Source organism: Lissotriton vulgaris, chromosome 7, assembly GCF_964263255.1.
Source record: "Lissotriton vulgaris chromosome 7, aLisVul1.2, whole genome shotgun sequence".
Taxonomy (NCBI): Eukaryota; Metazoa; Chordata; class Amphibia; order Caudata; family Salamandridae; genus Lissotriton; species Lissotriton vulgaris.
This window is the reverse complement of record NC_141695.1, coordinates 42,704,519-42,728,037: the sequence shown is the minus strand read 5'-3', so window position 1 is coordinate 42,728,037 and position 23,519 is coordinate 42,704,519. Positions and strand designations below refer to the sequence as shown.

At 42.4% G+C, this 23,519-nt stretch overlaps 1 protein-coding gene across 5 annotated transcripts in view; it reads right to left on the bottom strand.

The window, feature by feature from the left end:
- The window catches only part of LOC147700662 (uncharacterized), a 334,569-nt gene that overhangs the window by 199,552 nt on the left and 111,498 nt on the right, over positions 1-23,519 (bottom strand). For 2 of the 5 annotated variants that reach the window (XM_086929722.1, XM_086929723.1), the window contains 3 exons: positions 21,322-21,405; positions 16,062-16,145; positions 5,115-5,198 (listed from right to left, as the gene is read on the bottom strand). In XM_086929722.1, coding sequence (XP_086785848.1) covers positions 5,115-5,198; positions 16,062-16,145; positions 21,322-21,405 — 252 coding nt within the window. The remainder of the gene's footprint in view (positions 1-5,114; positions 5,199-16,061; positions 16,146-21,321; positions 21,406-23,519) is intronic. The other 3 variants (XM_086929724.1, XM_086929725.1, XM_086929726.1) reach the window with 3 other exon arrangements.

Genomic DNA, 23,519 nt, shown 5'->3' with positions numbered 1-23,519 from the left:
AGAGAAGCCTTGGCTTGAGTTTCGGCTATACAAAAATTCAAATCTTACATTTGGGGTCCTGAGTTTGAGATTTACACGGATCACAAGCCCCTTATACACATGCTTTCCAACAGTACTCCCAATAGGGCTTCTGCTAGACTTGTTCGTCTTCTTACACAACTTTACAAATTTCATTTCGTCACTAAGCATATCTCTGGGGGCAAGAATTTCAGGGCAGATTGTCTCTCAAGAATGCCGGAGAAGTGTGGCTCACTGGTTAGAAGCGGCAGACCCTGAAGCAGAGGTCGGCCCGGGACCAGGGTTCAATTCCCGACGCGGCAGGGTCTTGGGTCAATGTCCGCGGACTCGATAATTCTCGCCTAGGTGCCTACGCTAACCATGGGTCCCACTCTGCAACTCTGGGCAATAGCTTGCTTAATCTCCACAACGGCCCTAGCAGCGCCAGGGATGCCTGGCTTCACCTTGGGGTTGCCCACTCACAGGGAAAGTCAAGACGGGTTCCCCAGCGGTATACAGCGCCAGGACACCACGTAACGAGGTAACAGTGCGCTTTACAAGTATACATACATTACATAATTCTGTTGTTGATGATGACATTGAGTGTGTTATTGCTACAATTGATGCAATTGCCAAATGTCAACCTATTTCTGAGGTTCAATGGAATTATTGAAAGTGATGTTACACTCTCTAAGGTAAAATAATTTATTGTTAACAAATGGCCTGAGCGCAGAACCCTGTCTTCTGATTTAAAAGGTTTCGTAAATGTGTCTGAGGAACTTTCTTTAGTTAATGACATGGTTATGCGTAATGATGTATTTTTTCCACCTCAGTCAGTACGAGATCATATCATTCGTTCTGCTCATCAAGGACACCTTGGTATTGTAAAAACTTGTCAAAGCATCAAACAATTTTACTGGTGGCCTTCCATGGATTCTCACATTAGGAGAAGGATTGATAATTGTACCCAATTTATAGTCTCTGACAAACATTAGAAAACACTTTCCACTCCTTTATGTCCTGTTCCTCTTCCGGCAGGTCCATGGGACAAAGTGGGTTTGGATTTTTCCGGTCCATATGATGTTTTACCAATTGAAAACAAGTATCTAATTTTTTTAGTTGATTACTATACCAAATGGTTGTATTACTCTTTTTGCAATTCGGCATCAACTGAAAATGCTGTAAAATTTTTACAATCTGTGTTTGATGTTGAAGGTTTTCCAAAAACCATTGTTACTGACAATGGTACTCATTTTGTTTCCCAAAGAATGTGCTCTTATCTTAAAAGTCATGATATTTCTCATTACAAAGTTGCTTTGTATTCACCCTCTTCTAACGGTTTGGTTGAGAGGTGTATTCGTATAATCAAGGAGGGTATAAAAACAGCGATTTCCTCTAGGCTAAATCCTTTGCCTTTTGTCCATTACAAAGTATGGGCATACAATACCTCTCCACACTCTACAACCGGTGTTGCACCATTTACTTTACTTAGGAAAAGGAAAGTTAATACATTTCTCAATCCTAGTTGGTTACATAAGGATTGTAATTTGTCTGATAACTCTTACTGTATTCAAGAACATGTGAAGGCTAAACAACATTCCATGAAATTACGTTTTGACGAAGGCAAACATTCCTTTGATCAGCACTTGCAAAAAGGGGATATGGTGCTCATTAAAAATCCTAAAACAGTTTTGAAAGGGAAATCTAAATTCTCTTCTCCAAATTTGGTTACACAAGTCAGTAAAGCTTCAGCTCTTCTTTATGACAAGGGATGGTGGAACAAGCGGGTTCTTGTTAAAATATCTCCACTTCAGGTCCATGTTATCAAAGAGCATGCAACTTCGGAGTCAGAGCACTGTGATTGGTTTGATTTAACTTATGAGCAACCTCCTTCTTTTAATCCTGTCTTCGAAACTTCCACGGTTTCACAACCTGTGGTCTCTGACCATTTGTCATTACCTTTGGAAGAGAATCCTGGAACATCTGTATCTTCACAGTTTGTTGTCTCTGACAATTTGTCATTACCATCAGATACAGTTGTGGAGGAGTCTCCTCAAGTGGCAACCAAAAGAGCTGTTCGTTTAAAACAGTTGTCTTGTAGATTGAGAGACTATGTTTTGGAGTAGATTTGTATTTGCAAATGTTTTCTTTGTTACCCTTTCAAGAGGGGAAGATGTTATATATTCATAATTTCACATTTCCTTTCTGTATCTTTTATGTATGCCAAGAGTCCCGTGGTTGCAACCACAAGACTAGTTCTATGTTCTGTGTTCTGGAATGCCGCCCTTCAGTCGTGAAGATTCCCTAAACGTCATTCTGGACGTTGGCCTCTTCACGACTGGACTGCTCTGGTTTTGGATGTAATGGACTTTAATTCTTAACCACAATAAACCCACGATTGAACCACCACAAGTCTCTGGTGCTTCATTCAACACTCACTTTTAAGGTTATGAGGTTTATATCTCATCACGTTGGTTGGGAGACTTCGGTGCGGGCTCTTAAACTCTTTCACTTATTAATCCTAATTTTGCATGAGGAAAGTGCTATTGAGTAAAGCTGCGACTGCTTTTGTGATATCTCATGGACATTTTAATTAGTGATTTATCACATTTAATGCTGTCTACAAATCATCATTGACAATACTTTTAATCACAGTGGAGGTGACTGTTTTTTGGAGGGCTTTCATTGTAACCAGTAATTTCTTTGAGGCTTTTAGTAACTTTCGAAGCCTCTACTTATATGTTTCCTACAAGTTTTCGCTGCTTTGTGAAACTCTTTAAAGTTACATGCGAAAAGGAATTCATGTAAGTGATAAATACATTACTGTCATTGGGGAGCTCCCTAGCCAGAGATACCGCATTTATCAAATTGCAACTGCTCTCACCAACGGCTCTACTTCATCTCGTGTTTCTGCTTAACTGGTATCCGGGACACGCGAACGTTCGACTTCTTCCATCCACTGTTAAGAAGACTTCCTTTACTTTTGCATCTTCACGCTACGTTACGCCTTTTACGTTGAGTACGTAGCGTGGGAGACATCTTGAGTTTAATTAAAGGCAACAGCTCATTCTTCTGTGACTGAAGTTTTTCGTGTGTCTCTCCCAGTGTTTACAAGCAGGTAAACTTTATAGTTGTACTAGCACAAAAATCTGGTATGCCTTTCACATTGCGGACCTTCTTCATAGCGTGAACATCCTTTGTGCATGTTACAGCCAAGTGTAAGTGTGCTGAAGGGTTTTTTTCTATGTTCCGGTCCTGTGACAGTTTTCAATCTTTAAAAGCTTCTCATTGAAACAATACCTTATTTCTGATTTCAATGGGTTTTGCAGTACTTTGATTTCTGACACTTGGATTTAATTGAAGGGCAGAATCACTACAACAGTGCCATCTTGTGGTTTTCCAACACCAAGACTCCTGTCTATTAACAGTCATTCAACAACAAAAGTTTGTTAGTGACATTTGCTATTGTTTTTCTTTTCTTCTTGTGAACTCTTTATGAACATCTTGTGTTTCTTTAGTACCATTTATCAATTTGCTGAACTTTTGGTTCTTAATTACTATTTAATTTATTAACATTAGTCATCTTTTGTGCTCCCACTCTTTCCTAACCCCTTCTTTCCGTTTCTCCTGCTCTTTCCCCTAGCTGCCTCTTCTCTTCTATCCCACTTTACCTGTCTCTCTACCTCTCTCTACCTCGTCCATCCTCCCATTTGGTATCGCTTTGTTTGCCCTAAATTGGCAGGTATGCCACACATGGGTCCCTTGCTCACTCTGCCACTGGACAAAACGGAGGTGCTCATCCTGGGATCTTCCCCCTCTGCCTGGGACGACTCTTGGTGGCCTTCCGCTCTGGGCACAGCACTCACACCCACAGACCATGCACGGAACCTTGGCTTCATCCTAGACTCCTCTCTCACGGTGTCCAGACAAGTAAACGCAGTCTCATCCTCCTGCTTCAACGTACTTCGCATTCTCAAAAAGATCTTCCGCTGCATCCCCCTCAAGACTAGAAAGACTGTCACCCACGCACTGGTCACAAGCCGACTGGATTATGGTAGCACACTATAAGCCGGAATCACAACAAAATTACAGAAAAAACTACAACGCATCCAAAACACTTCAGCGCGACTCATATTGGACATCCCTCGCCAAGATCACATCACCGGACACCTAAAAGACCTCCACTGGCTTCCGATCAACAAAAGAATTACATTCCGTCTTCTCACCCACGCACACAAGGCCCTCTACAATCTGGGACCCGAATGCCTCAACACTCGTCTGTCCTTCTACAAACCCACCCGCCAACTAAGATCGTCCAATCAAGCCCTCGCCGCAGTCCCGCGCATCCGAAAATCCACCATGGGAGGAAGATCCTTCTCCTTGCTGGCAGCCAAGACCTGGAACTCACTCCCCACTCGCCTCCGCCTTACTCAAAACCACATCTCCTTCAGAAAAGAACTTAAAACCTGGCTATTCGACAAATATTGATCCCCTTCCCAAGCGCCTTGAGACCCTCTGGGTGAGTAGTGCGCGTTATAAATGCCTGAACTTGAACTTGAACTTGACTTAAGATAGCCTGGCTGATGACGGCTGATTAGTCAAAAAACCGGTCCCATGATGCTTGTTTCCGGTCCAGGGAAGACATGGCTTGGCAGTTCGGGCTGGACTGTTCCCAGGAGGCACAGGATCAGACTGATTTGCATGTGGTCATGTCTGAACTGGGGTGGTGGAGTGAGCTAAAGAATGATGATGGATTAAACTCAGATCAGTTGACTGGGGGTGAGTGTTTGATTTGCTCAAACGCTCCGTCCATCATCCCCTTTGGTATCTCTAACTTGTAACAAATGGCACTACTAGAGCCACATTCTACTCCATTATGATTTCTGGAAGGAATCTATGTAAATCGATGAAGTTTCCAGGCAACGTAGAACAAGCGGGAACATTCCAGCACATTTTGGATCATTCAGGAAAGTCTCAGCTGCCATCGTGAGAGCAAGATGCATAAAAGCCACGTGAGAGCAAGATGTATAAAAGCTACGCCCATTCAAACACTCTTTGTTTGGCAATCTTTCTTCGTGAGCAAAATTGTTACTTGCCCAATGTCGCTATGAACCTACCTGATTTCAAGACATCCTGTTTCTTTTGGGGACTTCCTGATTGACTCCTGCTTTCATGTTCAAAGTCTCTGGATTGGTCGCAACCTGAAAGATAAGTAGAAAAAGACAAGTAAGAACCTTTATCTTGAGACACGAAAGAGAGATAGTTCAAGAATAAAACAAGCAAGAGCTTGCCAACTACACTGTACACATGCAGAACTTAAAACTCAGATTGGCAGAAGGAACCAAAACATTCAGTTGTGACTTCGGCCCGAGGCCTCTCTACTTTTTAAGATTGAGAGAAAAAGCCAGAGCATAGCGTAGCGATCTTGTGTGGAAACAACATTGAAAATCCCAAGAACTCACAAACTCAGGCATAGGAGGCAACAATGCTGTGCACCACTCCTGCTGGATAAGAAGACGACAGGTTAGGGCATCTGTTACCACTACTGACTGAAACCTGTCCTAATAGAAACCTGACAGCCTGTTACCTTCACAGCAAAGTCTTGCTCATTTAAAGGCATTACCAGTCTGGAAATGCCAGCTTATATGACTGAGGATTTTACCTTCCAAGTCCGAATTTCTAAAGATGGATCCCAAACCACAAAGGACTTTTCGCCCCTTTTCTCTTTGTTAGAGAGTTATTTTTTCACACCGTCCTAACTTTGCAGTTGTTAACCCTAAACATTCAACCCTCTTTCACCTGACAATCTGTGCCACTTAGCCATTCTAATCAGAACACTGAACCTAGCTATAGCATGTTCAAGATACCTCTGTGATATCTACATTTTTCCTAACAGTTGTCTCATAAGTTTTCAAACTCCAAAGTATCTGAGTTCTGATCTCATAGTATCCTTGGCAAACTATAACAACATTCGAAATAACTCTGCGTGCTCCACAGCATGAACAATTCCTTCCACCTATGATATTAGGTTGATGGTAATCTTATCGCTGATTACAAATGGCAGTCCCACTTCATTAAAACATAGAAAATATTGCATTACCTGAACACGAAAAATGTCAACATACCTCTTCTTTATGAGATGCACCTAAAACATATCAACTGAGTGGGAAAGATGCTCATTGGTAGTTGTACTGTCGAGAATCAAAACCCAACAGATATTTCTACATGTGACTCGAAACACTGTGGGCTAGCAATCCTTCTCAGAAATACCCCCCTGCATAGGGTGCTTAGGAAACGGATAGATCCTATAGCTATATTTCTGTTCGTCGAACTAAAAATGCTACGTACCACCTGTTGGCCTTGGCCCTCGCTGCAGAGTTATCCGCAAATCTTATGCCCTCTCTCTCCTGTTTTCTGAACTTTTAGGACTCTGTGCACTTGACTACTGATAACCAGTGATAATGTGATTGACCTCTCTCCCTAAAGCATGGTAAAACTGGCTTACACCTGATAAGCATATTTAATTTACTTATAACACATTTTGTGATATCCCCTTTAAACATATAATGCTCATATTTAAGTATTATATTTGTTTATAGATTGTTGGGTATAGAACATTAAATATTTTCCTGTAAGGCTGAAGGCGGTTGGTGTAAGGATGCTGACTGGTGTGGTGGTGTAGCAGCTCATTCCTCATGCCCATTCAAGAAATATATTTCAATGACGTACATATCTGTGTGCTGAAATTACTACAACTTTGTTGGTAGTGAGCATTTAACTTACAAGCTACTCACAACAGACCTGTGTGTCATTTGTAATATTCCCAGTGTGATGCAAGTACGTTGGACTTTCCATGAGTACTCACTGATGGTTAAGGTGGAGGTGCTTCCAAGACTTTTCACTTCCTGCGTGCAAGTCTAGTTAGCCTGTTGCAGTGTGAGGGGCTGGACTTACTAGCTGCACACATCGAGGAGAGCTGGAAAGCAAGAGCTTTGTTTTGTGTAAACTGGGTGGGCCTTTTGGCATAAAGAAAATTTAGAAGCAGCCATTTTGGAGTCTATTGGAATGCAAGAATTTATATGCGATATGGTGGCATGCTGAGTGGCCATTTTAGAATGGGAAGACTCACTCTTACATGGAAACCATTTTAGTTCTGGAAGAGGCAGATGATTGCTATTATGCACAATTGAATTGTGCCCGGCCAATATGGCCAATGTAAAGCATGCCCCAGACCATTGAAGGAGCCACTTTCACACACAACAACAGAACACACAAGCTGCCAAATCTTTCCAATTGCAATAGCACCAACGTGATATACACCATTCGTTGCCCCTGTGGTCTACTCTGTGTGGGACAGACCACCCAGAAAGTAAAGGCAAGAATATTACAACTCATGAGTAGGGTAAGGTGGAAGGTGCAGGGATCTCCCTTAGTAGATTACTTTGTGACACATAACCATCCCCCAGAGAGCATACGATGGTGGGTAATTGAGAAAATCGGTCTCCAGTCGAGAGGAGGGTCCGTATCAGTGGCCCTCAACTTCAAGGAATGTAGGTGGATCCATTCCCTTAATACGGTAATGGAGGGACTCAACGAGCTAGAGGAGACCTCAAGACAAATGGCCAACTATAACACCTAAGTGGCCTAAGCTTACACGTACCATTTAAGGGCTTTTGTATAATACATTATATATGTTTAATGTGGCCTAATCATGCATGTATAATTTCAGATAGTCTATGTATTAAACATCATATGTGTGTAATGTTGCATGAACGACTGGCACAATTACAACGGTGCAAGTCTTTACATCTGCATAATTACATGTTGCATGAGCGCCTCGCCTGTAAATCTGTATTATTGACTGACCTGTTGCATGAGTGCATAGTACAACAACAATGGTGCACTGTCAGTATATAATGTTTAACAGTCTTTTGTATTTGCACTTTTGATAAATATGAGAGTATCGTTAGTACAATAATAAATGCAACTTGTCTGGGATCAGTTATATTGTACCAATTGGCTTCAAGATGGATATGTGTTGTCTTTAACGTTTGATTTCACATAGACTGCATGAGCACTTTTAATTTCAACAAATGTGCATTTATTCGGTCAGTAACCAGCATGTGATGCTTCACAACTGTACACAAATGTATTATCTCCAAGTTTCCATTGAAGATAGGTAACTGCGCTTTTGAACCCCCGCAATCGATAGAATTGTAACTGACTCTTGTATGCATGCTATTTGTTGAACCATTCGTGGTATCTACGTGACTATGGGCCCGATTCACAGAACTAACTTAAGACAAAATCCTAAACGTATTACTTTTGGTATTCACAGAAGTTAGGATTTTGTCTTAAGTTTGTCCTAAGACAAACTTAAGACAGACTTGAGACAGACTTAAGACAGACTTAAGTTCGGATTTTGTCTTAAGTCTGTCTTAAAACAAACTTAAGACAAAATCCTAACTTCTTTGAATACCAAAAGTAGTAAGTTTAGGATTTTGTCTTAAGTTAGTTCTGTGAATCGGGCCTATAGTTTTTCACACATTCTAAACAGCCAAATAGAGGGTGCTTAGCAACGCGCTGGCTAGCATCCAGCTGCTGCTCAACCTAACCCTACCTGCACGTGTACGTTATTCATGTTTTAACAGCCATATCTCTGGTCTGCCATGGAGACTCCCTGACAAATTGCAGCGTTCTGCCAGGACTAATGCCTGAGAACACCACATACTATCCAAGGTGCTTAAAGTAACAAATCAAGGTAAGTGATTTCAAAGGGGCCTTTCTTTTCAAATGGTGCGAGAGTTCATTGTTTGCTATGCCTGAACAAGGGGCTCTAATCTTTATCCCTCTCCCGGTTCTTTCTCTACAGAATGGCCCTTCAATTTACATCACCTCAAGTAAGCGCCTGAGCACGAGCATTTCCGAATAGCGGGTCTATTAGTTACTGCTACGGCCATCATACCGACTTTGGTGAATTTTTGATCATCAGATCCTTAATCACGTAATGATGCGAATGTTCTAGTTCGACATGATCGCACAAGCGTGTCTAATCCTAATTACCCTCCCGGTTCTTTCTTAACAGTACCAGCCTGTGATTCACATCACCACAATCAAGGGCCCGAGTGTGCCTTTAGAGATGAGTGAGCATTTCCGACAAGCAGGTGTATTAATTACTGCTCCCGCCATCATACTGACTTTGGTGAGTTCCCGACCATCAGAGCCATAAACACGCAGTGTTTGTCTTTAGATGGGTCTCAGCGGGAATGTTTGTAAATACCAATCCTGCCCTTCCCTTTGTTAGGTCTCGCCTATGCAGTGCGCATGCGCTGATTTGGAGGAGAACTCTTGTAATCGATTCCGTTTCGAGGCCAAAAACGTGCATGCATTGCATTGCTTTCAATGACAACTCTTGCACGTTTGGCGTTTCCCTTGCGGGAGCGAGCTTTGAAACCATCTGTTTGTAATTAACTTTCAAACAGATGGTGACTTTGTTCGCTTGAGCAAGGGAAACGCTGTGTGTGCTCTGGGCTGCACTCCCCACACCCCTCCCACTTGGTTTATTGCCTCCTGTCACACGCCCATACTCATCTTAACCTGCCTTCCTTCTCCCACTCTTTCCTTACCCCTTCTTTCCGTTTCCCCTGCTTTTCCCCTAACTGCTTCTTCTCTTCTCTCCCACTTAACCGGTCTCTCTACCTCTCTACCTCGTCCATTATCCCATTTGGTATCGCTTTGTTTGCCCTAAATTGGCAGGTATGCCAGACATGGGTCCCTTGCTCACTTTGCCACTGGACTCAAGCTAGCCTGGCTGATGATGGCTGATTAGCCAAAAAACAGTCAAAGGATGCTTATTTCCAGTCCAGGGAAGACATGGCTTGGCAGTTCTGGCTGGACTGTTCCCATGAGGCACAGGGTCAGACTGATTTGCATATGGCCATGTCTGAACTGGGGTGGTGGTGTGAGCTGAAGAATGATGATGGATTCAACCCAGATCAGTTGACTGGGGGTGAGCGTTTAATTTGCTCAAACGCTCCGTCCATCATCCCCTTTGGTATCGCTTTGTTCACCCTAAGATAGCAGGGTATGCCCAGACGTGGGTCCCTTGCTCACTTTGCCACTGGACTTAAGATAGCCTGGCTGATGACAGCTGATTAGCCAGAAATCGGTCCCAGGATGCGTGTTTCTGGTCCAGGGAAGACATGGCTTGGCAGTTCGGACTGGACTGTTCCCGTGAGGCACAGGGTCCGACTGATTTGCATGTGACCATGTCTGAACTGGGTTGGTGGAGTGAGCTAAAGAATGATGATGGATTAAACCCAGATCAGTTGAGTGCTTGATTTGCTCAAACGCTCCGTCCATCATCCCCTTTGGTATCTCTAACTTGTAACAAATGGCACTACTAGAGCCACATTCTACTCCATTATTGTTGTATACTGTATACTGTACTCTGCATATTGTTCCTGACACGAGATGACACGTGGTTCCACTCGTGACATCTCGTGTCAATCGCTTTCTGTTATGCTCACATGCCACTGCATCTTTTGAATACGTTTGTACGTCTTGGCTTTAGAATGATGGGGTCATTAACTGCTTGACTGGACTTGCTCCAGATGTGTTCCTATTAAACTCCTCATCTTCAAGACTCCTGTGTCCTCCAGTCTTTCCTACACTGGCGACGAGGGAAAAAAAAGACTATCTTACTACTCTAAAAGGATTATTTCATCGTATTTTAAAAGAGGAAAATTCATTTTCCAACATTTAACTTATTTCTTCTTAACGGTTTGTTTCATTGCGACTCAGCGACTCAGCGACTCAGCGCCTGCCAAGCGGACTCCAAAGCAACACTCGATTCCAGTTTCAAGGTATTTTGTGATTATTTACCTTTATTTGGAAGAGTTGACTTCAGCGCGAGTCCTGCTTACTCGCTCGAGTCCCTGCTTACACGCGCGCATGCGCGAGCCTCGTGAAGTCATCGAATTGCTTACGTGGGATCGTCATACGCTCTGAAAACAAGCCCATTGACTGTGAAAACAAGCAATTTACATGGCGGCCATCTTAGATTGGTGAATTCCATCGAGTTGAGTTGTATTTCTTCGATTTCTTTTGTAAAGTCCGTTTTTCTTCGTGACACTATCAAATATCAACTCGTTTTCTTCAGAGGTATTATTTCGGATTCTACATCTTTTCCATTCATCAACGGTCTCTTGTTTAAGGTATTATTTATTTTTTTCTTTCTCTATATTCATTCTCTTACACATCATAACATTTTTTTTTATTATTGAAATTTCAATATGAGTGGAATTGTCCCTCCTCCTTCGTTTATGGCAAATAAAGGTGATCCTCCAATGGAATGGGAAATTTGGGAACTTGTTTTCCTAGCCTATGTTGAAGTAATGGAAGGTATTGAGTGTGAACCAGAGAGAAAATTATCTCTTTTAAAACATTGCCTTGGGGGGATTGGACTAAAGGAATTCGTTACTCTTCCACCCTTATCTAATCCTGGTGAAAAAAATGTTTATGAATGTGCGGCAGAAAAATTTAAAATTAGATTCGGAAAGAAAAAGAACGTTGTCATGGAGAGATTTATCTTCTACTCTCGCAAACAATCTGCAGATGAACCAATTGATGATTTTGTATCATCTCTCAGATCTCTTGCCGTAACTTGTGATTTCGAACATATTAACTATGAACAGGTATTAAGGGACCAAATACTGATGAGAACAAACAATAAAAAAGTCCAGGAAAGACTTTGGACAACTTCGGATATGTCTTTAAATGCAGCCATTGACATTGCAAGTTCAATTGAACACTCCGAGAAGTTTGTAAAGGAGATAAGAGGGAGCGAAAAAGGAGATGTTTTTAGCGTTTCCAAGGAAGGAGAGAAATTTAGAAAACCGTTTACTCCTAAAAATGATTTTGCTAATAATAAGAGTGACTCAAAATTTAAGTACACTAAAAGTGATAAGAAGAACAACACTCAATGGATTTGTTTCAGATGCGGAAGTTCAAACCATTTAGCAAATTCTAAAGTTTGTCCTGCCCTTGATAAAATGTGTATGAAATGCAATAAGAAAGGGCATCTAACAAAATTTTGCAAATCCACTACAAAAAAAGTTAACATTGTTCAAGATTTTGATGATTATGATTCTAATGAAAATGATATAAATACTGTCATTAATATTTGTGGTAGTGAAGGTGTAAGTAAATTTCCGTCTTGTGATGTAATTATAGATGGAAAGACAATTAATATCTTTGTAGACACTTGTGCATGGTATACATTATTGGGTCTAGATGTTGTAAAAAAAAATTGGCCAAACAAAATGTTACTTGAATCTGACATTTCCCCAGGGGGTTATACTGGACATAGGATTGAATTAGTGGGTTACTTTTGGGGGAAAATCACTTTTGCCGCTGAATCCACATATGGTAAAATCTATGTCGCTAAGTCTGGGCAACCCCTGTTAGGATGGCCACACCAAGATCAATTGGGCATTAAGATAGATCCAAGAGCCAATCCGCCCGTTTACTCTGTTGCTAACACAAGTGATCCTGATCGTGATCTCATGATTGATAAATTGAAATCTGAATTCTCTGATGTTTTTAGTGGAAAACTTGGTCAATTTTTAGGTTTCAAACACACTATTAAGCTCAATGATGGTGTTGTTCCTGTTCGGCACAGAGTCAGGAACGTCCCTCTTACCTACAGGGATAAACTTAAAGTTTTACTCAAGGACTTGTGTGACAAGGACATCATTGAGCCCATTGAGTCCTCCCCGTGGGTTTCTCCGATCGTGATTTCGGTTAAATCCAACGGCGAATTGAGGCTCTGTGTTGATCTTCGCAGTTTAAATAATTCAATTTGGGTAGATGCTCACCCCTTGCCAAATCTGCATGAGATGGTTTCGACATTAGGAGGTGCCGAGATTTTCTCGTGTATAGATTTGGCAAGTGCCTATCATCAGGTTGTTCTGGATGATGATTCCAGAAATCTGACGGCTTTTATTACGCCAGAAGGTCTTTACAGGTATAAACGCATGCCTTTCAGATTGGCTAGTGACGCTTCCGTCTTTCAAAGGCTAATGAAAGAGACACTTGAAGGGTTGACAGGAGCTATCGCCTTTCAAGACGATATTCTTGTATTTGGGAAAAATGTAGAGGAGCATGATAATAATTTAAGGAGTGTTATTTCTGCATTATCTTCTAAAGGTCTTACTCTTCGCCTTGATAAGTGCAAAATTAGAGAAAAGGAAGTTGAATACTTGGGACATTCCATAAGTGGTGCTGGGATCAGACCTAAGCAAAAACACATCGAGAGTATCATCAAAGCCCCAGTTCCAGTCTCAAAAGAACAACTGGTTGCCTTCTTAGGTTTAATGGAATTTTATGCCAAATTTATTCCAAACTTTTCTTCAAAAGTCGATTTCTTTAGACCGCTTCTAAAAAAAAATGCAAGGTTCTTATGGTCTGACGTAATGACGGAGGCATTTCAGAATCTTAAAGCTTTTGTTGTGAATGCACCTTGTTTAAGACCTTTTGTTATTGGTAAAAAATGTATCATCATGGTTGATGCAAGTAGCACGGGGTTAGGAGCTGTGCTCATGCAGAATGACTGCGGGAAGGAATGGATAATTGCCTATGCTTCAAGGGCCTTGAGGGATGCTGAAAAACACTACTCAGTCATTGAAAGAGAGTTACTGGCGTCAGTTTGGGCAGCCGAACACTTTAAAACCTTCTTGTGGGGAACAAAATTCACTATTAAGACTGACCATAAGCCCCTTTTTTACATGATGGCTCCAGGTGGAGGTCGCACTTTATCAGCTCGTTTGGCTAGGTTGGCTTCAAGGCTACAATCTTTTCATTTTGAGATGGTATATGTTAAAGGGAAAACTAACATTCATGCTGACTGCATGTCCAGGTTGCACACTTCTTGTGATGTTCCGTGTGATGACGATGAGTGTGAAGTAGCTTTCACTTCGCAAGACATTATGTTAGTGTTTGGTGAGAAATTTGATCTGAGCAAGGAGTCCTGGTTAAAGGAAATGGAGAAGAGTATTGAATTGACTCAGGTTAAAAATTACATTTTACAAGGATGGCCAGAACAAAGGAAGTTTTCAGGTGAAATGATGAGCTATGCCAAGGTTCAAGAAGAGTTAGCAATCGAAAATGGGGTTCTCATGAGAGGTGATAAATTCATTCCTCCTTTTTCTTTGAGAGATACTATCATTGGTATTGCCCATGAGGGGCATTTGGGAATCTCCTTTACCAGGAGACGCATAAAAGATTTCTTTTGGTGGCCTGGAGTGGACAGTTGTGTGGAACACTATGTCAAAAAATGTTCAGAGTGCGCCAACAGTGACAAGTCTGCTGTTCCTCTACGTCCCGAACCTTGTCCTGTGGAGTGCCCTTTTGGCCCTTGGCAGAAGTTAGGTCTTGACTTCATTGGTCCATTTTCCGTTTTACCTGAACGTGAGAAATTTGGTATGGTTTTGATAGACTATTTCTCAAAATGGCCAGAGGAAAAAATGGTTGGGGAAATAACAACCAAGAATGTAGTAGAATTTTTGGACAAAGTTTTTTGTAGGGAAGGAATCCCAGAAGAATTAGTGACTGACAATGGTCCACAATTTACCAGCAAGGATTTTCAATGTTTTATCACCAAATGTGGGATCACGCACAACAAGATTGCTGTGTTCCATCCTGAAGCCAATGGCCAAGTTGAAAGATTTAACAGAGTTGTGAAGGAGGCTATCCAACTTTCTGTTAAAGGTCATTTGAATTGGCGTAATGCTCTTCAGTCTATGTTATTGTCTTATAGAACATCTCCTAACTCTGTCACTATGGTTAGCCCATTTGAGCTTTTAAGGGGTAGGAAACCCAGTACCAGATTAACTCCGTGGTGGTTAAAAAGAAGTTTAAGTGACCATTGTGGTTTTTCAAAAGTGGATTATGATTTGGTTCGTGACAGGGTTAGTGCGAATAAAGGTAAGATGAAAGAAAGGATGGAAGCCAAGCAGGGATCCGTTAGCAAACATGTTATCAATGTTGGTGATTTTGTTCGCATAAAAAGGAAGGAAGGTGTTTTGAAGGGTGGTCAAGTTTGGTCACATCCCAAGGAAGTTATTGAGGTTTTCAAGCATGCTGTCAGAGTTGTGGACGGGAGTGTTTGGAATTTGAACAGAGTCTCCATTTTTAAAGGCAAAGGTATGTGTGCGTCTGAGGATGACAGTAGCGGCATATTTAAAGGTATGGATGCGGTTGTGTCAAGCGATGATAGCAACGTCTTTCTTGATTTTGATTCTGGCTGTGGGGGCCCTGGAAATGCAGAAACCACTTCTGGGAATATTTTGGGTGAGAATACCAGCACTAGGGTTGTAAGGACCACTCCACCTATGGAACTCTCAAGAAGTTGCCATAGGTCTCACCGTCTTCCTGCAAGATACAAGGATTTTGTCATGAGATAAGTTTGTATTGTATGGGATTATTCTTGTTAAGATTGAATTGTGTTAGATTATTCTTTAGAGTTTTACTGTTTTTTTCTGTTTTTTTTATTTTCTTTTACAGGAAGGGAGGTGTGTTGTATACTGTATACTGTACTCTGCATATTGTTCCTGACACGAGATGACACGTGGTTCCACTCGTGACATCTCGTGTCAATCGCTTTCTGTTATGCTCACATGCCACTGCATCTTTTGAATACGTTTGTACGTCTTGGCTTTAGAATGATGGGGTCATTAACTGCTTGACTGGACTTGCTCCAGATGTGTTCCTATTAAACTCCTCATCTTCAAGACTCCTGTGTCCTCCAGTCTTTCCTACAATTATGATTGCTGGAAGGAATCTATGTAAAACGATGAAGTTTCCAGGCAACGTGGAACAAGCGGGAACATTCCAACACATTTTGGATCATTCAGGAAAGTCTCAGCTGCCATCGTGAGAGCAAGATGTATAAAAGCCACGTGAGAACAAGATGTTTAAAAGCTACGCCCATTCAAACACTCTTTGTTTGGCAATCTTTCTTTGTGAGCAAAATTGTTACTTGCCCAATGTCGCTATAAACCTACCTGATTTCAAAACATCCTGCTTCTGTTGGAGACTTTCTGATTGACTCCTGCTTTCATGTTCAAAGTCTCTGGATTGGTCGCAACCTGAAAGATAAGTAGAAAAAGACAAGTAAGAACCTTTATCTTGAGACACGAAAGAGAGATAGTTCAAGAATAAAACAAGCAAGAGCTTGCCAACTACACTGTACAAATGCAGTTGTGACTTCGGCCCTAGGCCGCTCTACTTTTTAAGATTGAGAGAAAAAGCCAGAGCATAGCTTAGCGATCTTGTGTGGAAACAACATTGAAAATCCCAAGAACTCACAAACTCAGGCATAGGAGGCAACAATGCTGTGCACCACTCCTGCTGGATCAGAAGACGACAGGTTAGGGCATCTGTTACCACTACTGACTGAAACCTGTCCTAATAGAAACCTGACAGCCTGTCACCTTCACAGCACAGTCTTGCTCATTTAAAGGCATTACCAGTCTGGAAATGCCCAGCTTATATGACTTAGGATTTCACCTTCCAAGTCCGAATTTCTAGAGATGGATCCCTAACCACAAAGGACTTTTCGCCCCTTTTCTCTTTGTTGGAGAGTTATTTTTTCACACCTTCCTAACTTTGCAGTTGTTAACCCAAAACATTCAACCCTCTTTCACCTGACACTCTGTGCCACTTAGCCATTCTAATCAGAACACTGAACCTAGCTATAGCATGTTCAAGATACCTCTGTGATATCTACATTTTTCCTAACAGTTGTCTCATAAGTTTTCAAACTCCAAAGTATCTGAGTTCTGATCTCATAGTATCCTTGGCAAACTATAACAACATTCGAAATAACCCTGCGTGCTCTACAGCATGAACAATTCCTTCCACCTATGATACTAGGTTGATGGTAATCTTATCGCTGATTACAAATGGCAGTCCCACTTCATGAAACATAGAAATTATTGCATTACCTGAACTCGAAAAATGTCAACATACCTCTTCTTTATGAGATGCACCTAAAACATATCAACTGAGTGGGAAAGATGCTCATTGGTAGTTGTACTGTCGAGAATCAAAACCCAACAGACATTTCTACATGTGACTCAAAAAACTGTGGGCTAGCAATCCTTCTCAGAAATACCCCCCTGCATAGGGTGCTTAGGAAACGGATAGATCCTATAGCTATATTTCTGTTCGTCGAACTAAAAATGCTACGTACCACCTGTTGGCCTTGGCCCTCGCTGCAGAGTTATCCGCAAATCTTATGCCCTCTCTCTCCTGTTTTCTGAACTTTTAGGACTCTGTGCACTTGACTACTGGTAACCAGTGATACCGTGATTGACCTCTCTCCCTAAAGCATGGTAAAACTGGCTTACACCTGATAAGCATATTTAATTTACTTATAACACATTTTGTGATATCCCCTGTAAACATATAATGCTCATATTTAAGTATTATATTTGTTTATAGATTATTGGGTATAGAACACTAAATATTTTCCAGTAAGGTTGAAGGCAGTTGTTTTGAGGATGCTGACTGGTGTGGTGGTGTAGCAGCTCATTCCTCATGCCCATTCAAGAAATATATTTCAATGACATACATATCCGTGTGCTGAAATTACTACAACTTTGTTGGTAGTGAGCATTCAACTTACAAGCTACTCACAACAGACCTGTGTGTCATTTGTAATATTCCCAGTGTGATGCAAGTACGTTGGAATTTCCATGAGTACTCACTGATGGTTAAGGTGGAGGTGCTTCCAAGACTTTTCACTTCCTGCGTGCAAGTGTAGTTAGCCTGTTGCAGTGTGAGGGGCTGGACTTACTAGCTGCACACATCGAGGAGAGCTGGAAAGCAAGAGCTTTGTTTTGTATAAACTGGGTGGGCCTTTTGGCATAAAGAAAATTTAGAAGCAGCCATTTTATAGTCTATTGGAATGCAAGAATATATATGCGATATGGTGGCATGCTGAGTGGCCATTTTAGATAGGGAAGACTCACTCTTACATGGAAACCATTTTAGTTCTGGAAGAGGCAGATGATTGCTATTATGCACAATTGAATTGTGCCCGGCCAATATGGCCAATGTAAAGCATGCCCCAGACCATTGAAGGAGCCAGTTTCACACACAACAACAGAACACACAAGCTGCCAAATTTTTCCAATTGCAATAACACCAACGTGATATACACCATTCGTTGCCCCTGTGGTCTACTCTGTGTGGGACAGACCACCCAGAAAGTAAAGGCAAGAATATTACAACACATGAGTAGGGTAAGGTGCAAGGTACAGGGATCTCCCTTAGTAGATTACTTTGTGACACATAACCATCCCCCAGAGAGCATACGATGGTGGGTAATTGAGAAAATCGGTCTCCAGTCGAGAGGAGGGTCCGTATCAGTGGCCCTCAACTTCAAGGAATGTAGGTGGATCCATTCCCTTACTACGGTAATGGAGGGACTCAACGAGGTAGAGGAGACCTCAAGACAAATGGCCAACTATAACACCTAAGTGGCCTAAGCTTACACGTGCCATTTAAGGGCTTTTGTATCATACATTATATATGTTTAATGTGGCCTAATCATGCATGTATAATTTCAGATAGTCTATGTATGAAACATCATATGTGTGTAATGTTGCATGAACGACTGGCACAATTACAACGGTGCGAGTCTTTACATCTGCATAATTACATGTTGCATGAGCGCCTCGCCTGTAAATCTGTATTATTGACTGACCTGTTGCATGAGTGCATAGTACAACAACAATGGTGCACTGTCAGTATATAATGTTTAACAGTCTTTTGTATTTGCACTTTTGATAAATATGAGAGTATCGTTAGTACAATAATAAATGCAACTTGTCTGGGATCAGTTATATTGTACCAATTGGCTTCAAGACGGGTATGTGTTGTCTTTAACGTTTGATTTCACATAGACTGTATGAGCACTTTTAATTTCAACAAATGTGCATTTATTCGGTCAGTAACCAGCATGTGATGCTTCATAACTGTACACAAATGTATTATCTCCAAGTTTCCATTGTAGATAGGTAACTGCGCTTTTGAACGCCCACAATCGATAGAATTGTAACTGACTCCTGTATGCGTGCTATTTGTTGAACCATTCGTGGTATCTACGTGACATAGTTTTTCACACATTCTAAACGGCCAAATAGAGGGTGCTTAGCAACCGGGCTGGCTAGCATCCAGCTGCTGCTCAACCTAACGCTACCTGCACGCGTACGTTATTCATGTTTTAACAGCCATATCTCTGGTCTGCCATGGAGACTCCCTGACAAATTGCAGCGTTCTGCCAGGACTAATGCCTGAGAACACCACATACTATCAATGGTGATTAAAATAACAAGTCAAGGTAAGTGATTTCAAAGGGGCCTTTCTTTTCAAATGGTGCGAGAGTTCATTGTTTGATAAGCCTGAACAAGGGGCTCTAATCTTAATCCCTCTCCCGGTTCTTTCTCTAAAGAATGGCCCTTCAATTTACATCACCTCAAGTAAGCGCCTGAGCACGAGCATTTCCGAATAGCGGGTCTATTAGTTACTGCTTTGGCCATCATACCGACTTTGGTGAGTTTTTGATCATCAGATCCTTAATCACGTAATGATGCGAATGTTCTAGTTCGACATGATCAAACAAGCGTGTCTAATCCTAATTACCCTCCCGGTTCTTTCTTAACAGAACCAGCCTGTGATTCACATCACCACAATCAAGGGCCCGAGTGCGCTTTTAGAGATGAGTGAGCATTTCCGACAAGCGGGTGTATTAATTACTGCTCCCGCCATCATACTGACTTTGGTGAGTTCCCGACCATCAGAGCCATAAACACGCAGTGTGTGTCCTTAGATGGGTCCCAGCGGGAATGTTTGTAAATACCAATCCTGCCCTTCCCTTTGTTAGGTCTCGCCTATGCAGTGCGCATGCGCTGATTTGGAGGAGAACTCTTGTAATCGATTCCGTTTCGAGGCCAAAAACGTGCATGCATTGCATTGCTTTCAATGACAACTCTTGCACGTTTGGCGTTTCCCTTGCGGGAGCGAGCTTTGAAACCATCTGCTTGTAATTAACTTTCAAACAGATGGTGACTTTGTTCGCTTGAGCAAGGGAAACGTTGTGTGTGCTCTGGGCTGCACTCCCAACACCCCTCCCACTTGGTTTATTGCCTCCTGTCACACGCCCATACTCATCTTAACCTGCCTTCCTTCTCCCACTCTTTCCTTACCCCTTCTTTCCGTTTCCCCTGCTTTTTCCCCTAACTGCTTCTTCTCTTCTCTCCCACTTAACCGGTCTCTCTACCTCTCTACCTCGTCCATTATCCCATTTGGTATCGCTTTGTTTGCCCTAAATTGGCAGGTATGCCAGACATGGGTCCCTTGCTCACTTTGACACTGGACTCAAGCTAGCCTGGCTGATGATGGCTGATTAGCCAAAAAACAGTCAAAGGATGCTTATTTCCGGTCCAGGGAAGACATGGCTTGGCAGTTCTGGCTGGACTGTTCCCATGAGGCACAGGGTCAGACTGATTTGCATATGGCCATGTCTGAACTGGGGTGGTGGTGTGAGCTGAAGAATGATGATGGATTCAACCCAGATCAGTTGACTGGGGGTGAGTGTTTGATTTGCTCAAACGCTCCGTCCATCATCCCCTTTGGTATCGCTTTGTTCATCCTAAGATAGCAGGGTATGCCCAGAAGTGGGTCCCTTGCTCACTTTGCCACTGGACTTAAGATAGCCTGGCTGATGACAGCTGATTAGCCAGAAATCGGTCCCAGGATGCGTGTTTCTGGTCCAGGGAAGACATGGCTTGGCAGTTCGGACTGGACTGTTCCCGTGAGGCAAAGGGTCAGACTGATTTGCATGTGGCCATGTCTGAACTGGGTTGGTGGAGTGAGCTAAAGAATGATTATGGATTAAACCCAGATCAGTTGACTGGGGGTGAGTGCTTGATTTGCTCAAACGCTCCGTCCATTATCCCCTTTGGTATCTCTAACTTGTAACAAATGGCACTACTAGAGCCACATTCTACTCCATTATGATTGCTGGAAGGAATCTATGGAAAACGATGAAGTTTCCAGGCAACGTGGAACAAGCGGGAACATTCCAGCACATTTTGGATCATTCAGGAAAGTCTCAGCTGCCATTGTGAGAGCAAGATGTATAAAAGCCACGTGAGAGCAAGATGTTTAAAAGCTGCGCCCATTCAAACACTCTTTGTTTGGCAATCTTTCTTCGTGAGCAAAATTGTTACTTGCCCAATGTCGCTATAAACCTACCTGATTTCAAGACATCCTGCTTCTGTTGGAGACTTTCTGATTGACTCCTGCTTTCATGTTCAAAGTCTCTGGATTGGTCGCAAACTGAAAGATAAGTAGAAAAAGACAAGTAAGAACCTTTATCTTGAGACACAAAAGAGAGATAGTTCAAGAATAAAACAAGCAAGAGCCTGCCAACTGCACTGTACAAATGCAGAACTTAAAACTCAGATTGGCAGAAGGAACCAAAACATTCAGTTGTGACTTCGGCCCTAGGCCGCTCTACTTTTTAAGATTGAGAGAAAAAGCCAGAGCATAGCGTAGCGATCTTGTGTGGAAACAACATTGTAAATCCCAAGAACTCACAAACTCAGGCATAGGAGGCAACAATGCTGTGCACCACTCCTGCTGGATCAGAAGACGACAGGTTATGAGCTGTTACCACTACTGTTACCACTACTGACTGAAACCTGTCCTAATAGAAACCTGACAGCCTGTCACCTTCACAGCACAGTCTTGCTCATTTAAAGGCATTACCAGTCTGGAAATGCCCAGCTTATATGACTGAGGATGTTACCTTCCAAGTCCGAATTTCTAGAGATGGATCCCTAACCACAAAGGACTTTTCCCCCTTTATCTCTTTGTTGGAGAGGTTTTTTTTCACACCTTCCTAACTTTGCAGTTGTTAACCCAAAACATTCAACCCTCTTTCACCTGACACTCTGTGTCACATAGCCATTCTAATCAGAACACTGAACCTAGCTATAGCATGTTCAAGATACTTCTGTGATATCTACATTTTTCCTAACAGTTGTCTCATAAGTTTTCAAACTCCAAAGTATCTGAGTTCTGATCTCATAGTATCCTTGGCAAACTATAACAACATTCGAAATAACCCTGCGTGCTCTACAGCATGAACTATTCCTTCCACCTATGCAGGGCCGTTTCTAGGTATTGTGCCGCCCTAGGCGAGAATTGAAAAATGCCGCCCCCTCCCTTTTTCTACCATCACTCTCTCCCCCGTCATCCAGGCTAGAAGAATAAATGCATTAGATAGTCTGCCATTTATTGCAGTATTATCCTTCTACCTGTGTTTGGTACTCATTTGTAACATGCACACGTCACTTTTCTCTTGTAACACACTGTTTTATATCTCTTACATTTTGTTTGCTTTCGATACCTGCATAAGTGCCACCAGTGCCTACGTAACGTTTATTCTTGTGTTTGAGTGTTCTCCATTTATTGCAGTATTATACCTCTATGTTAACTTTGTACGCTTTTGTAACCTGCACACATGCCACTTTTTCCTCCTGTAATGCACCGTTTGCTACCTCTTGTATTTTGTTGGCTCACGATTGTCACTTTTGCCTCATTTAATGTAACGTTTGCTTTTGTAATTTGTTCACTTGTAATGTTCTCATGTATCAGTTCTGTTCCTATTGTGAAGTGCTCTGACACCTTCGGGTAAAGTCCGCGCTATATAAAAACGCATAAATAAGGTAAGGGGTCCTCTGCTCTTTCTTCTGCACACTCTCTTCGTGCTTCCTTGACCCCCTCTCCCGTGTCCTACAACTCCTCCAGGCTCCAGGCTCCAGCCTCGCTCACATGCAGGGAGATAGATTCCATCATCACCTCACCTCAGTCACAGGCCAGAGGCCTGGACATGGGGCCGCCACCACCGCCATCTTATGATCTGTCTCAGATCTTTTTAGCCTGTCTGGCCTAATGCAACAAACAGACCCGCCCCGCCTGCGCCACCATTCAAACCTCACTCAGACTCCCGGCGTCACCTCACCCCTCACAGTGCTGCTACCCAACACCTGCTCACTCAGTGTTTTGCGCCACTCCGGCCGTGACCGTGAGGACAGGCTCGGAGTCGGAGATAACAGATAATGATTCACCCGCCCGCCGCCGCCTCATTTACAACATTAGCAATAGCAGGCCTGAGTGATGAATTAAGATGAACAACATTATTACACAGGATTCATTTGCAATTGAATTTGCATGCAAGGCATCCGATCCGAAATATATATTTATATATTTTTTCGCAGCCAGCGGCCTTCTGACAGTCTGACTCACCGGTGCGTGCCCTGCTCAAGTCACGACCTGCGTACGTCCCCACAACCACCACAGCTGTGCTGTTTGCAGGCTCGTGGTGCTGGAGTCAGGAAAAAAAAGAGGGCCAGCGGGAGACGGAGTCGGGACCGGACAACAAGACT